The sequence below is a fragment of the Mustelus asterias genome, chromosome 12 (assembly GCF_964213995.1).
Source record: "Mustelus asterias chromosome 12, sMusAst1.hap1.1, whole genome shotgun sequence".
NCBI lineage: Eukaryota > Metazoa > Chordata > Chondrichthyes > Carcharhiniformes > Triakidae > Mustelus > Mustelus asterias.
In genome coordinates, this window is record NC_135812.1 from 17,184,641 (window position 1) to 17,202,507 (window position 17,867).

Below are 17,867 nucleotides of genomic sequence, written 5' to 3' on the forward strand. Positions count from 1 at the left end.
AGCCCCACCCTCCGGGAGTCTCATCCCGCGGATGGAAAACAGCAACATCCGAGCGGTCCCCAGCACACACAAACTGGCACCAGGACTGGAAAACTCCCAACGTCTAATTGCATTTTTAGCGATGCAGTGGCAGTTGGGGGGGGGGGGTCCAGGCTAACAGCAGATTGAATCCGCATCGCCTCTCGCAACCCCCCCCCCCCCCAAAAAAAACCCAGAGCTAGGATTGAGTCGAGTTTGGGATGAGAGAGTGACTTCAATGCTGTTTAAACACCGCCGCAGCCTGCACTCAGCTCTGACAATCCCTTTAATAGACACACACACACAAAGCACTGCAGCCCTGCTACCCCACCTCCTATTCAATGTACACAGCACACACTCCCCATCACTTGGACACAATTTCCGATTCGTTTTTTGTTGTTGTTTTTGGGCAGAGAGATTATTCCAGGAAATAATATTTTGAGATTGAGAATTTTTTTCTAACTTAAAGGATTTTTTATCCTCTTTTCAGGAAAAAAAGGGTTAAAGTAATTGTCATTTTTTTTTAAAGGAAAAGTGTGTTTCTCATCTGGGGGATTTTCTGTTCAACATCAAATGGAAAGTTTCCTCTCCAATGCTAAATATTCTGATGCATTTGAATGTACGCCCAGCTCTCTGAACAGGCGCCTGGAGTGTACAAATGTCTCATCCCACTCCCCCCTCTCCAGCACCTTCGTAAACACTCCTGTTTCACTCTGCTTCCTCCTCCCCCACTTCTCGAGTTGGATCTTTTTTTAATATTAGGAACCTTCCCGGTACATTTATTCGGAACCTCCCTCCCCTCTTTCAAGTACAGACCTGACCAAATACCCCACCCCTCCATCCCTTCCTCCTCCTCTCTCCCCCACTTCCATAAAACTTGAGGGGGGACCCTGAGTGAGAGTGGAGGACGCGGGGAGTGGGTGAGGATGTAGAGGTAGCTCTGATACAGGGGAGTGGCTGATGGGGGGGACGAAGGGGAAGAGGGAGTTACACTCATGAGATCCAGGAGGAGGCATTGGAGCTAGTAGGGATTAGAAGGGCCGAATGGCCTGCTATTTATGGGGGAAGGCTGCCGTTCCTTGGGGTCAGGGAAGGCAAACAAAATAAAAACCCAATGACATTAAGATGTAACTTTTTTTTTCCCCTTTAGAAAGTCCACTCACCATGATAGAATAGACCAGCGCCACGATGTTGATGGGCCAGATGGGGCAGAAGCAGGAGACAATAGCCAGCACCAGGTAATCTCTGGGCGGGCGCTGATCCTGGGCACTGGTGGTCACGGTGGACGAGACCCTCCCCACGCTCAGGCGGGACGGGGATGTCGGCGGGGTGCCGATTTTGGACATGGACTCCGTGGAGAAAGTCAGCATGCCGTGGCCATTCGGCTCGCCGTCCGCCTCCTTGCCCGGCAGGCTGCCGGAGAACGCCTTGGAGTCCTTGATGCCATTCTCCAGGCTCCCCTCCGAGATGTTGAGCAGCTTCTCCGTCTCCTGGTGGTCCCCTTTGGCCGAGGGCGGCTCTCCAGATCCGCCCAAGTCCTTCTCAAACGCCACGTCCGTGTTCAGTGCCATCCCTGTCAGGCTTCCCAGCAAAATGTGGTGAATGGGGGTGGGAGAGTGGGGAAAGTGTTACAATTTCATCCTCCAAAGGGTGGTAAAGGGGAGGGGGAAGAGAAGAAAGAGGGGGGAGAGGGAAGAAGTAAAATAAAATATATATAAATAAAAATAACTTGCCTGAAAAGTTAAGAGTGGAGATGGGAAAAAAATTGCCAGGCTAAAGGTTGGGGGATTTCCAGACTCCGGGTAATAAACACTGCAGCTGTTGTGAAGCCAGTAACACACACGGTGTGTGTATGTATGGAGACACTGGGGTCCCTCACACTAGACCAGCCCAGAAGAGATATTGTGGAGTAGTCCATTCACATTCATCAGTCTAAATAACGGAGCGTTGGGGAGCATTGTAACCTCCCCAAAGACAAGACACTTCGCCCCTCCCTGCTGCACCCAATCAGCCCTGGACCAGTTTCTGTGTGTGGGGGGGTGAAACAGAACAACATCATCGCCAGCTGACGCCCTAACCTACCTCTGCCCCCAAGAAAGCACTGGGAGGGAGCAGCAAGCAGCAGCAGACAAGTGATGCAGTTTGGCTGCCGCTCCGCCTGGCTGCTCCCTCCTTTGCTCTGCCCTAGGGAATACATACATCATTCTCAAACATGCATCTCTCCCTCTCCAGCCTCTCCCCCCCTCCAGCCTCTCCCCCCCCCCCCCCCGCTCCTTCCCCATACACACACACACAATTCCTCTTAATACTTCGTGCATAATTCATTCTCTTGTATTTGCAGCGACGCGGAATATCCATTAAAATTAAAATCGATAGCCCAAATTACTTCCGCTAATGCATTCGGACGGATGGGATCCGTTTACATAAAGACATGCTTATATATATAAACCCCCACCCCCAATGTTTGGAACCTGACTACAGCAACACAAATCAAAATTGTCCTGAACTTTCTCTCTGGAAGTCAGGTCTAATTCCTGATGTTTTGTCAGATGGAATTTCCAGTGCCTTGTTTTGATATGCGCTTGTCACATACACCAGTTAGTGTGGTCAGACTGCCACTATTCTGCATTGTAGTACCGTAGTAGATTGTAATTTTTTTTGCAAAGGAGATAGCATAAGATTGCGACACCTATTGGAATGATTTGAATTTAAGATAAACCACTCGTCCACTTTAAGTTTTCTTTTCTTCTGTAGGGACTTTAATAGTCCGTTGGTGGTTAGCACTGACAATATATTGCAGATGGGTTCAATTGATAGCTTAATCCGGAACTGCTGTGCCTTCTTCTCCTTGGCCTGCCTGCAGATGACCAATTGCACCTTCCTCTCTCACTGTGTTTCCTCCTTAGGTCTTTTCCATGGTGGCACCCACCCCACATGGCTCTTGTCTCCAACTCAAGATGGCCACTTTGTATTATTGCTAAACTATTAACTCAGAAACTCAGCTAATGTTCCGGGGACCCGGGGTTTGAATCCTGCCACGGCAGATGGCGGAGTTTGAATTCAATTTAAGAAAAAAATCTGGAATTAAGAATTTACCTGTGACCGTTGTTGATTGTCGGAAAAACCCATTTGGTTCACTAATGTCCTTTAGAGAAGGAAATCTGCCGTCCTCACCTGGTCTGGCTTACATGTGACTCCAGAGCCACGGCAATGTGGTTGCCTCTCAACTGCCTGAGGGCAACTAGGGATGGGCAATAAATGCTGGCCAGTCAGTGACGCCCATGTCCCACGAATGAATTAAAAAAACTCAGCTACCAATGGATTCTTCCACAATACTGGCACAATCACCTCTGCTGTGCCCCATCCCTTGAGTCCCCTCCCCCAATTCATTTTCATTTACATGACAACTTTTGCCCTCTGTAAGCACAGGAGCAGGTTTCATATGTTCAATATGCCAACTGTACCCAGGTCTCCACCAGCAATCTTGATTCCAGAACTGTTGCTAAGCTGTCATCATCATAGAATATCTGCAGTGCAGAAGGAGGCCATTCAGGCCATCGATTCTGCACTGCCTCTCCGAGAGCATCGCACCCTATCTCAATAACGCCAACTATTTACCCCCCTAACCTACACAACTTTGGACACTAAGGGATAATTCAGCATAGCCAATCCACCTAACCTGTACACCCTTGGACTGTGGGGGGAAACTGGAGCACCCAGTGGAAACCCACACAGACACAAAGAGAACGTGCAAACTCCACACAGGCATTCACCCAAGGCTGGAATTGAACCTGGGTCCCTGGCGCTTTGAGGCAGCAGTGCTAACCACTGTGCCATCGTGCCTCCCTGCGGCATACTAAATCATCGGTGAATAAGAGCTTTCTGCAGCTGAACACAGAGAGGAATGAAACCATCAGCTTGGTTTTTGCCACAAATCCTATTAGCCCCTGATTTCACACTTTGCTACTTTGATGCCCGCTCAAACGGAACCCAATATCTGTTCCTTGCTCATTCTTGAACTGGTTTACAAACTCAACAAAATCCTTCACAGCGACTGCTTACGCTCACCTCTGTTTTGTCGCCCACCTCTAGATCCATCTCATTCCACCATTGCTGAAACCTTCATTCATTCTTTTGTCCACAGGAGATTCCTTCTTGCCATTAAAACAACATTGCTTTCATTAAACTGCTGCCCATCAATGTGATGTGTAGCGATTTTGAGAAACTCACACATTGCCCAAATAGAAGGCAGGTGAATGTAGCTTCTGTTAAACTCAGCTACTCGAGCTGTTTACTTATATTTACTATACCTTCAAGATGATGAACTTGTACTGACACCCAGTTTCTCTGTCACCCCCCCACAACACACACACACAAACCCTTCTGTGTTTTTGCTCTTGCTGACATGCTGAGCTCAAACTTTAACCATCATATGAAACTGATGTGCTCCTTCCAGGACCATATGCAGTTGTGGAATACTGTTCCCACTACTTGGTCATTTATTATGCCTGCCACACACATGTTGATTGAATTGTCTGGCTATTGTGAAGCTGTTGTGAGGCAAAATCCTATCAGGATGGGTAGAGACTCCTTGTTGAGATGCTGGTAGGAGTGAGAGAAGAAAGAACAAAGAAAAATACAGCACAGGAATGGGCCCTGCGGCCCTCCAAGCCTGCGCCAATCATGATGTCCTAACTAAACTAAAAAAAAACTTCACCCTTATTCCCTTACTCGGTCCGTATCCCTCTATTCCCTCTCTATTCACGTAAGCATCTAGGTGCCTCTTAAATGTTACTAATGTGCCTGCTTCCACCACCTCCTCTGACAGCGCATCCCAGGCACCCACCACTCTCTGCACGAGCAGAAGGTGTGGAAGAGTTGTTGGGGAGAGAGAGTCACATATCGAGATTCTCAGGCTCTGCTGGGGGAGTGATGATGTGGAGATGCAGGTGTTGGACTGGGGTGGGCACAGTAAGAAGTCTCACAACATCAGGTTAAAGTCCAACAGGTTTATTTGGAATCACGAGCTTTCTGAGTACTGCCCCTTCATCACGTGAGTGGACCTCCACAGTCCAAAGATGTGCGGGTTAGGTTGATTGGCCATGCTAAATTGCCCATTAATGTCAGGGGGATTAGCTAGGGTAAATGCTTGGGGTTATGGGGATAGGGCCTGGGTGGGATTATGGTCAGCGCAGAGTTGATGGGCCAAATGGCCTCCTTCTACACTGTAGGATTCTATGATTCTATGACATGTGACAACAATAAATCAAATCAAATCAAGTCTCACACCCGTCACCCCTCTCCTTGCATCTGAGTACCATAATACATCACGTTTAAAATTCTTATTTTGCTGTTTAAATCCCTTCATGGTCAGGCCCTTCCCTCCCAGTGTAACCTCCTTCATCCCAGCAACACCCCTGAAATCTCTATTCTTTCAACTTTGGCCTCTTGTACATGCCTCTCCCTTAACTCCGCCCAAGGCAGTATTGCCTCAGAGGGCTTAATTCCCCTGCTTTGGAATTTCCTTCCTCAATTATTCTAGCTTCCCAGCTCCCTCCCCTGTTTTAAGATCCTTCACCTCTTGGACCAATCTTTTGGGCGCCCCTTCCTTTTACATAGAACATAGAACAGTACAGCACAGAACAGGCCCTTCGGCCCACGATGTTGTGCCGACCTTCATCTGAAACCAAGATCAAGCTATCCCACTCCCTACCATCCTGGTGTGCTCCATGTGCCTATCCAATAACCGCTTAAATGTTCCTAAAGTGTCTGACTCCACTATCACTGCAGGCAGTCCATTCCACACCCCAACCACTCTCTGCGTGAAGAACCTACCTCTGATATCCTTCCTATATCTCCCACCATGAACCCTATAGTTATGCCCCCTTGTAATAGCTCCATCCACCCGAGGAAATAGTCTTTGCAACGTTCACTCGATCTATCCCCTTCATCATTTTATAAACCTCTATTAAGTCTCCCCTCAATCTCCTCCGCTCCAGAGAGAACAGCCCCAGCTCCCTCAACCTTTCCTCATAAGACCGACACTCCAAACCAGGCAGCATCCTGGTAAATCTCCTCTGCACTCTTTCCAGCGCTTCCACATCCTTCTTATAGTGAGGTGACCAGAACTGCACGCAATATTCCAAATGCGGTCTCACCAAGGTCCTGTACAGTTGCAGCATAACCCCACGGCTCTTAAACTCCAACCCCCTGTTAATAAAAGCTAACACACTATATGCCTTCTTCACAGCTCTATCCACTTGAGTGGCAACCTTTAGAGATCTGTGGATATGGACCCCAAGATCTCTCTGTTCCTCCACAGTCTTCAGAACCCTACCTTTGACCCTGTAATCCACATTTAAATTTGTCCTACCAAAATGAATCACCTCACATTTATCAGGGTTAAACTCCATTTGCCATTTTTCAGCCCAGCTTTGCATCCTATCTATGTCTCTTTGCAGCCTACAACACCCCTCCACCTCATCCACTACTCCACCAATCTTGGTGTCATCAGCAAATTTACTGATCCACCCTTCAGCCCCCTCCTCTAAGTCATTAATAAAAATCACAAAGAGCAGAGGACCAAGCACCGATCCCTGCGGCACTCCGCTAGCAACCTGCCTCCAGTCCGAAAATTTTCCATCCACCACCACCCTCTGTCTTCGATCAGATAGCCAGTTACCTATCCAATCGGCCAACTTTCCCTCTATCCCACACCTCCTTACTTTCATCATAAGCCGACCATGGGGGACCTTATCAAACGCCTTACTAAAATCCATGTATATGACATCAACCGCCCTACCTTCATCAACACACCTAGTTACCTCCTCAAAAAATTCTATCAAATTTGTGAGGCACGATTTGCCCTTCACAAATCCGTGCTGACTATCCCGGATTAATCCGCATCTTTCTAAATGGTCGTAAATCCCATCCCTAAGGACCTTTTCCATCAATTTACCAACCACCGAAGTCAGACTAACCGGTCTATAATTACCAGGGTCATTTCTATTCCCTTTCTTAAACAGAGGAACAACATTTGCCACTCTCCAGTCCTCTGGCACCATCCCCGTGGACAGTGAGGACCCAAAGATCAAAGCCAAAGGCTCTGCAATCTCATCCCTCGCCTCCCAAAGAATCCTAGGATACATTTCATCAGGCCCAGGTGACTTATCGACCTTCAGTTTATTCAAAACTGCCAGTACATCCTCCCTCCGAACATCTATTTCCTCCAGCCTATTAGCCTGTAACACCTTCTCTTCCTGAAAAACATGGCCCCTCTCCTTGGTGAACACTTGGTGAACACTTTTGTCTCAGTGTCCATTGTTTTATGATTGTGCTGCTTGAGATCCCCAGGATATTTTTCTGTGTAAAAGGGACCGTGTAAATATAAGTTGCTGCTGTGGTTAAGGCCTGGATATCTTTAAAGAATGCATCGCGTGGATTTATTGTTCTTCTTTATGTCTATGCCCTCTGCATCAGCTATTGAAATCCTGAGTCTGTGCTGGTGCAAGCAAAAGAATTGGCAGCTTCTCATGTTTTCCAAAAAAGGAAATTACTTAGTGCTATTAGAAAATTGATAGAATCCATCTCAAGTCTGCCTTATGCCATCTACATCCAGCCCTTTGGCAAATTTCAATTGATTTCTAAAGGGCTTCACTGTTTAATTATGAAAAGAGAATTTCTCTTTTAAATATTGATGAATGTGCTGGATTTCTAAATGATCAATGCTTCATTATCTACAAAGGGGTTGGTTTAGCTCAGTTGGCTGGACAACTGGTTAGTGACGCCAACAGCGCGTGTTCAATTCCTGTACCGGCTGAGGTTGTTCATGAAGGCCCCGCCTTCTCATCCTTGGCCCTTTGCCTGAGATGCATCAATCTCAGGTTAAATCACCACCAGTCACAGCCTATAGTCATCTGGGACTATGGCACTTTTAACATTATCTATCTGTCATATTGTTTTATCCTATTTAGAGTAAAAACAATTTTAGAAACTTAGGGGAAGTGATGGCCTAGTGGTATTATCGCTAGAGTGTTAGTCCAGAAATTCAGCTAATCTTCTGGGGATCCGGGTTCAAATCCCATCCACGGCAGCTGGTGGAATTTGAATTCAATAAAAAATATCTGGGATTAAGAATCTACTGATGACCATGAAACCATTAGAATCATAGGATCCCTACAGTGCAGAAGGAGGCCATTCAGCTCATCGAGCCTGCACCGACCACAATCCCACCCAGACCCCACTCCCGCAACCCCACATAATCACCCTGCTAATCCCCTGACACGAGGGTCAATTTAGCATGGTCAATCAACCTAACCCGCACATCTTTGGATTGTGGGAGAAAACCAGAGCACCTGGAGGAAACCCACGCAGACACGGGGAGAATGTGCAAACTCCACACAGACAGCAACCCGAGGCCAGAATTGAACCTGGATCCCTGCGCTGTGAGGCAGCAGTGCTAACCACTGTGCCACCATGCCGCCTCTTTGATTATCAGAAAAACTATCTGGTTCACTAATGTCCTTTCGGGAAGAAAATCTGCCCTCCTTGCCTGGTCTGGCCTACATGTGACTCCAGACAGACAGCAATGTGGTTGACTCTCAACTGTCCTCTGAACAAGGGCAACTGGGGATGGGCAATAAATGCTGGCCAGCCAGCGATGCCCATGCTCCACAAATGAATAAAAAAATAGAGTTCTCTGAAGTTTATTTATTTATTATTTATTAGTCACAAGTAGGATTACATTAACACTGCAATGAAGGGGCAATTCTCTCAAAAGTGCTGAATTGGTGGGAAAACTGTTCTAGATCATGACTGTTTCTCAGTTCAACTTCACACTCGAATCTCCGCACTCTGTGCACTCCAGAGGTCCCAATCGTGAATCTCATTGAAAACCCAGGGGGGCGGGGCCTATTCGCGCCGGAGTTTGACAGTCTTGGAACTCCGCGCATGTGCAGTGGCTCCGATCTGTCAGACTCCCTGTTTGCTGGCCAGTCCGGGACCCCCGCAGTGCTGCCCTTCCAGCCACCCCCCACGGCCCGATCGCAGCCCCCACAGCAATTCCCCAGCCAGCCTTGAACTCCCCACCCCAGAGCGCTCCGATGTACAGCCCACCTACCCCAGCAGTGGCGTTCTCCCCAACCCCCTTACCCCAGCAGACCACCCCCCCCTGCTGACCCCCTTCCCCCCGGGAGGCAGAACCCCCCCCCCCGGCAGACCACTCCTCCCAGCCCTCCAATATCGCTCGCCTCCCTCCAGCCCAGACCGATTGCCATGCAGAGTGGCAGCGGGACCCCCCACCGATTGCCCCTAGGCCCTGCTGACAATAGGCCCTGCCCCCTTAGCACTGCCTGATGCCCGCTCGGTAGTGCCAAGGTGCCCCCTGGGCATGGACACTTTGCCCCTTGGGGGCAAAGGCAGGGTGCCCATGCCTAGGCGGCACCACCCCCCATTGCCTGACTCCCTGGGGGGGCCCCAATTGCCCCCCCTCTTCATTCCTGCTGGGTCTCATTCCAGTTCCCTGAACGTGGGGGGCTACTCTAAACCCCGCCGGAATGAAGTACTCCTGGCGGGCTGAGAGATTCAATTGGGCCTGGCAATTTCCCGATAATGACGTGCAAAACATATTTAAACTACATTTTAAAAAAGATTCAAATCACTTACCTGTCTTCACGCCGGATTCCAGCGTGATCTGGACTCCGACTGTTCTCCGGTCCTGGGAGATGCGCTTGCGTCCCCAGCGAATGCGCAAATCCCAGAAAAAGGGTGATGACGCATATCTCCCACCCCGACTCACCAGAAAAGTTGCGGTTCGTGATGGGAGAATCACCCCCGAAGTTACTGTGACATCCCCTAGTCGCCACAGTCCGGTGCCTGTTCGGGTACACTGAGGGAGAATTTAGCACAGCCAATGCACCCAACCAGCATGTCTTTCCGACTGTGGAAGGAAACTGGAGCACCCGGAGGAAACCCACGCAGACACGGGGAGAACATGCAAACTTCACACAGACAGTGACTCAAGCCGGGAATTAAACCTGGGTCCCTGACGCTGTGAAGCAGCAGTGCTAACCACTGTGCCACCGTGCTGTTAAATAAGAAAGAAAAGGTGAACCTTGTGAAGGCCTTGTAGCATCCAGACACTCCCAAGCTGTATTTGGAGACCGATTTCAATGGTGTAAGATTTTGCTGTTTTCTAGCCAACAATAATAGGGGGCTGAACATTAGATAAACAATGTGAGATCTTTATTAATGTCACAGAACAGATGGTCTTTTCATCATAACCCACATGCCTCACATCAGCTAAACGATTTCTGTGCAACAAAATTAAATATCATAGTAACACGCACTTTAATGCATTTTCATACAAGAGAACCAAATGCATCTGATTTCTGAACTCGTCTATCATTGTTTCTCAAGGCGAATCCTTTCGTTCTTTGGTGATTCCCTGTGTGCATTTCCTGAAACATTTCAGTCATTATGTTACAAGCTGCTGCAGATAGACAGATTGCATTTCTAAGTCAATTGATTTCATGAAGGATACCTTATTTTGGAACCCAGCCAGCCCTCTGCAGATCTTCCTTCAAACCAGGACCTAAAATCAGATGAATTAGCTAATCAATCTTCTCTATTGTCGTGATGTTTCAGTACAATGCTAAATCAAAGAATGAAACAGAGCTCTCATGATACAATTTAAGGGCGGCAGGGTGGCACAGTGGTCAGCACTGCTGCCTCACAGCGCCGGGGACCTGTGTTCAATTCTGGCCTCAGGTCACTGTCTGTATGGGCTTTGCACATTCTTCCCATGTCTGTGTGGGTTTACTCCGGGAGCTCTTGTTTCCTCCCATGGTCCACACAGCAGGTTAGGTTGATCGGCCATGCTAAATTGCCCCTTAGTGTCAGAGGGACTAGCAGGGTAAATACATGGGGTTACGGGGATAGGGTCTGGATGGGATTGTTGTCGTTGCAGACTCAATGGGCCGAATGGCCTCCTTCTGCACTGTAGGGATTCTATGAATTATAATAAGCAGCGTTCCCTTATCATTTCATGGTCTTAAACATAGACATAATTTGGTAAAGGTTTTTAGTTCACAAGTATTGGTGGGGACAGGTTTTTGAGGCTTTGTTTTACAGACAAGGGTCATAGTAAAGAAAATTAGCAGCATGTGTTTAATGGTAAATTTGGAATGTTTGAGAAGTACTGTTGTGTCGAAAGAGTAAGTTAGAACATGAAGGATGCTGACTCTTACTGCAACACAGCTCCACAGCTGTGTCTGTTCTCCTGTACTTTCGAGTTTAGCATTCTAGTTAATTCAGAAAGTGGCAGAAATATTCACCTGGCCGGGACTGGAGAACAGAAGGTAGGATTAGGGATTCAGGTTAATGACCTCTAGTCAGGGGTTCAGAACAAGTGCCAGAAGACCTGAAACTCTAACCCGCGCTTCATTTTTCCAGGGATGTGCATGACGTGACGAGTCTTTGCAGCCTTTTCTGTTTTCATTTCAGGTTTCCAGCATCTGTTCTGGTTAATCTCCTCGGTGTTTGACTGCAATACACAACTTATATCACTAGATGCCACCATCTTGCTATGAAAGCTCTGTTGCCATCTAATGGCATAGAACAAGTACTGTACTGCCATCATCCAGTGAGATCTATTCAATATGAAGCCAAACAGCAATAATTTAATAATAATATTATATTGTATACCATGTCATAGAAACCCTACAGTGCAGAAGGAGGCCATTCGGCCCATCGAGTCTGCACCGACCACAATCCCACCCAGGCCCTACCCCCACATATTTACCCACTAATCCCTCTAACCTACGCATCCCAGGACTCTAAGGGGCAATTTTTAACCTGGCCAATCAACCTAACCCGCACATCTTTGGACTGTGGGAGGAAACCGGAGCACCCGGAGTAAACCCACGCAGACACGAGGAGAATGTGCAAACTCCACACAGACAGTGACCCGAGCCGGGAATCGAACCCGGGACCCTGGAGCTGTGAAGCAGCAGTGCTAACCACTGTGCTACCGTGCCGCCCGTGTAATTCTCATTGGTATGACATGGGCGGCACAGTGACAAAGTGGTTAGCAATGCAGCCTCACAGCTCCAGAGACCTGGGTTCAATGCCGGCCTCGGGTGACTGTCTCTTTGGAGTTTGCACGTTCTCCCCGTGTCTGCGGGGGTTTCCTACGGTTTCCTCCCATAATGCAAAGATGTGCTGGTTAGCTGGATTGGCCATGATAAATTGCCCCTAAGTGTCAGGGGGATTAGAAGGGTAAATATATGGGGTTACGGGGATAGGGCCTGGATGGGGATTATTGTGGGTGCAGACTCAATGGACCAAATGGCCTCCTTCTGCACTGTAGAGATTCTATGATTTAATTTCTAAGTATTAAAGGTGAATTGTTGAGAACAACTTAATGAGTTATCTTTTGACAACCAATTTCTCCCCCCATTGATTACTATTTTAATTGAGTTTTTATTTTACTTATTCCTGATAAGGCAACAAGCCAACTGCTCAGGGGTGGCAGGTTCCCTTCCCAAAGAGCATTAGCAAACCGGTTGCATTTTTGTGACAATCTGGCAATTTCATGGTCATTTTATGGTGCAAATTGCCACGTTTAACTGAATTCAATTTTAGCAACTTCTGGGATTTGAACTGAGGAGTTCAGGCTTGCCAGCCCCCTATCATAACCATTTAAAAATATGTGCTATTGGATTTATTCAACATGAAACATTGTGATCTTTCCTTAGTGCTGCCCAAGCATTCCTTTGCTAATTTTTAGCTGCAGAACTTCATGTTGTCATTTAAGACATTAACACTCGGCACTGTATAATCCTCTCTTTACCATTTTTTGGCTTCACAGATTAAAGTTCAATTTGTTGCCAATGATTTATACTCATCAAAGGAATTCAGAATCTGGCCAAAAAATTCAGTTCCTAACTTCTTTCCCAGATAATCTCACAAAGCAATATAAAACTATTTTAGTCTGTATTTAAAATATTCTTTCAGAATTGATCTTTTCTTTATTTTTTTTATTCATTTATGGGACATGGGCATTGCTGGCTTCCCAGCATTTATTGCCCATCCCTATTTGCCTGAGGGCAGTTGAGAATCAACCACATTGCTGTGACTCTGGAGTCACATGTAGACCAGACCAGGTAAGGACAGCAGATTTCCTTCCCTAAAGGACATTAGTGAACCGGATGGGTTTTTCCGACAATCGGCAATGGTTTCATGGTCATCAGTAGATTCTTAATTCCAGATTTTTTTTTAATTGAATTCAAATTCCACCATTTGCCATGGTGGGATTCGAACCCAGGTTACCAGAACATTAGTTGAATTTCTGGATTAATTAGCTAGCAATAATACCACTAGGCCTTTGCCTCCCCTAATATAAAGCAGACTGATCATGAATCTGGCCACATTACACACTTCATCAAACCTGACAGATTGTCCTATCCCCATCTCAAAATTGAGTTCCATAGGATTCCCATTCCTACTTTTCAGCCTCACTCAGCAAAGCATTTCACACAACTGTTGAATTTTAAGCTCCGAGTATAGACTGTTAAATATAATTTTTTTACATCAGATATATTGTCTTATCCACTCTTCCCCACATTATTCTCACTATTGTAGAACCTTCTTTTATTGTACTAATGGATTTTGTACTGTAAGGCACCTCCAAACCCATTACCTCTACCACCTAGAAGGACAAGGACAGCAGATACATGGGAACACCATCACTTACTGGTTTCCCTCCAAGCCACACATCATCCTTACTTGGAACAATGGGTGAGATGTTACAGCCTCACTCATTCTGAAACTGTAAAATCCCGCCTGAGGTAAACGGACCTTCCAATTGTCTGCCCCTCGCCCGCTCCTATTCCCACTCCTATTACCGTGGGGTGGTAAAATTCTGCCCTATATATCTGTTCTTTCACTGTTGCTGGGTCAAAATCCTGGAAGTCCCTCCCTAGCAGCACTGTGGGTGTACCCACACCACGTGGACACAGCAGTTCAAGAAGGCAACTCACCACCACCCTTCTCAAGGGTAATTAGGAATGGGCAATAAAAATGCTAGTCTAACCAGTGACCTGTCCATGTTCTGTGAAAGAATTTTTAAAAAGTCAATTTTAAATTGAATTTCCAGCTGAAAAAAGATCTCAGGATGTGTTTCACTTGTATGACCAGCATTTATTTATTTATTGAGAATGTGGTGCTGGGTAACTTTCTTGAGCAGTGTATGTAGTGAATGGACTTCCAAAGTCTTGTTAGTGTAATGAGTTTTGTGTTTCTAAAGCACTCCAATTTTGAAGTAATGTGTAATTTGGTTTAAATATACAAGCACAAGTGTGATCCCTACTTTTGTGCTTGTAAGACTCAACCAACTGACAAAACAGGTCTCTTCGTCAAGAGTTTATTTGAAGCCAAAGTTTACTCAACAAACTTAGGACAATGAATTTGACAGTTTCAGTCGGTTGTCCACTCTGTTGAAGTGTACATCATGTTCACCCTCTCAGGTGACGGATCTCAATCACAAACACGTTTGTGGAGATTGGCACATGGTTCATAGTCTCTAAAGCCTTCAGAATTGGCTGGCAACAATTCATTTATGCAACCCCCTTTTTATCCCCCAGGTGACCATCACGCCATGTCAGATTCGGGCTATTGTTGATTTGTGATTGGCTCTGGCTGCCGTTAGGTGAATTTACTTGGTTCTTAATTAGATCATCTGGTTGATAGCACCTGGTACAAAAGGTCAGCAATGTGTCCTCCTTGAAGATCAATGGCTTCTTTGCTCTACCAGTGTTAGCCTGATTTTAAATAGCCTCTCTACTCATTAAGCCTGACCCAACGAGGCCATTCTGTACTGTCTTATTAGGTTTCCAGATACATATCTTTATTTAAAGAATTTCTTCTGACACAGCACATTACAGAGACTTTAAACTTTTACTGTTATTATATAAAACGAATCCAGTCTTTCAAATATACTGAATAAATTGATTCACTAATTATAACTAAATTAAGGTTTATTAATTTTACAGTCATCTGTTTCATGACTGGCCATTAGAATAGAACAAAATAGAATCCCGACAGTGCAGAATGAGGCCATTTGGCCCATCGAGCCTGCACCGACAACAAACCCACCCAGGCTCTATCCCTGTAACCCCATCTATTTACCCTACTAATCCCCCTGATACTAAGGGGCAATTTAGCATGGCCAATCAACCTAACCAGCACATCTTTGGAGTGTGGGAGGAAACTGGAGCACCCGGAGGAGACCCACAACCACACAGGGAAAATGTGCAAATTCGACACTCAAGGCCGGAATTGAATCCAGGTCCCTGGAGCTGTGAGGCAACAGTGCTAACCACCGTGCCACTGGACAGAATCCAATTAATGTGTGTAATTGCTACAGATACAAATTATTTCTTCAACCACGTGTTAGTGTCAAGATGGCTTCCTTGACCTTGTTAGTTATTATAATGAATACTGTATAAAAATGGTCAAGATGAAGTAAAATCTAACTTTTCCAAGCCTATCTACATTAGGTAGAAAGATCAAGGACTTGCACTCACCAACAAACTGGCACAATAACACAGTGATAAGCAGGGGTCAATCTACCCAAATTGGATCTGATGACATAGGCTTGGCCTAAGACCTGATGATGCTCACTGCTGTAAAGAACTTCCTTCTTTGCAAAACCCACCAATTAGCAAATACATTCCCCAAGAAGGTATAAGAAAAGCGGGTGTTCCCAATACCATTCCATAACATGGCCTACTGACTTCATTACACCGAGAGTTACAGTTATGATTAACTCAGAATATAAACTCAATGGTTTTAATCTTTTGATTGTGGTGAAAATTAAGATTTGAACTGCCTCACTTCTCCAATGCACCAAGGTACTCTGTTTGCAGCTTTTTAGATGATTGTTTAATTTATGAAGCAATAACTGCGTATTCAATGCTGATCACAAAGTCTCAACCTTCTTGTATATCGAATACACAACATGGCTCTGTTAGTTACGTATCAAAGCAGACCTAATTGATATGTTATGGAGATTAGGCCACACTATATGGGGAGGAAGTAACTGATGGATTTCCATTTCAATCACATGTAGGACCGTCCCTTAAAGTTTGAAGTATGAAATGGGCTCCAGATACTCCAGTATCATGGCAACTAAGTCCTTCAGTTGAGACTTTATTTTTCACTAGCTTTATCTGGTGGTGTTTCATGTGTGGACATCTGCTTTATACTTCAAAGGTGAAGGGTCCATCATTTTCACGCCAGAACACTCTTCCATTGTGGTTCACTTTCTGTTTCCCCAAGTCAATGTGTTGATAAGCAATCATTTCTTGTCACAACACCCCATCTTGACCGATGACTAGTGGTGTGCCTCAGGGGTCAGTGCTGGGACCACAGCTTTTCACAATACACATTAACGATTTGGAGGAAGGAACTGAAGGCACTGTTGTTAAGTTTGCAGATGATACAAAGATATGGTGAGGAAGCAGGGGGGCTACAGAAGGACTTGGACAGGCTAGGAGAGTGGGCAAAGAAGTGGCAGATGGAATACAATGTGGAAAAGTGTGAGGTTATGCACTTTGGAAGGACGAATGGAGGCATAGACTATTTTCTAAATGGGGAAATGCTTAGGAAATCAGAAACACAAAGGGACCTGGGAGTCATTGTTCAAGATTCTCTTAAGGTTAATGTGCAGGTTCAGTTGGCAGTTAGGAAGGCAAATGCAATGTTAGCATTCATGTTGAGAGGACTAGAATACAAGAGCAGGGATGTACTTCTGAGGCTGTATAAGGCTCTGGTCAGACCCCCTTTGGAGTATTGTGGGCAGTTTTGGGTCCCATATCTAATGAAGGATGTGCTGGTCTTCGAAAGGGTCCAGAGGAGATTCACAAGAATGATCCCTGGAATGAAGAGCTTGTCATATGAGGAACGGTTGAGGACTCTGTGTCTGTACTCATTGGAGTATAGAAGGATGAGGTGGGGGGGGTCTTATTGAAACTTACAGGATACTGCAAGGCCTGGACAGAGTGGATGTGGAGAGGATGTTTCCACTAGTAGGAAAAATTAGAACCAGAGGGCACAACCTCAGGCTAAAGAGACAATCGTTTAAAACAGAGATGAGGAGGAATTTCTTCAGCCAGAGAGTGGTGAATCTGCGGAACTCTTTGCCACAGAAGGCTGTGGAGGCCAGGTCATTGAGTGTCTTTAAGACAGAGATGGATAGATTCTTGATTAATTAGAGGGTCAGGGGTTATGGAAAAGGCAGGAGAATGGGGATGAGAAAAAAATCAGCCATGATTGAATGGCGGAGCAGACTCGATCGGTCGAGTGGCCTAATTCTGCTTCTATGTCATTTGGTCTTATGGTCTTATCAAAGAGAGGGAGCCCCTTGGAAACTCAGTTACTAAATCAAGTGTACAATATTGTCATATAGAAAGGACCATGGCTCCATCCCTTGTGTATTGTAAGTTAGCTGACCCCAGCGAAGATGGCAGCTGGGGTGTTATAATTGGCCTTTGCTGTATTGGGTTACAAATATGTCAAGTCAGCCAAGTAAGGATCACTAATCCAGTGACCACTGCTCAAAAGTGCATAGTGTGGATATTGGAAGAATTGCTCGTGTAGCCTGTCGGAACATACTCTCCGGTTTCACATGGGTGAGATAGCAGAGGGCAATCGGCACAGTGACACAACATGAGGCGTTTAGGAGAGAGGGAGAGAGCGTTAGAAACAACACCTTCCAGAAAGCTTGTCACTGAGAGAAAACTGGAATGTTGTGTTACATTCCCCAGAAACGAATGAAGGGAATTATATGC

At 46.0% G+C, this 17,867-nt stretch overlaps 1 protein-coding gene across 1 annotated transcript in view; it reads right to left on the reverse strand.

The window, feature by feature from the left end:
- Window positions 1-1,589, reverse strand: part of trarg1a (trafficking regulator of GLUT4 (SLC2A4) 1a) — a 40,597-nt gene extending 39,008 nt beyond the window's left edge. The window contains exon 1 of the mRNA XM_078224841.1: window positions 1,182-1,589. Within this exon, the coding sequence (XP_078080967.1) occupies window positions 1,182-1,589 (408 nt within the window). The remainder of the gene's footprint in view (window positions 1-1,181) is intronic.
- Between the last annotated feature and the right edge of the window lie 16,278 nt (window positions 1,590-17,867).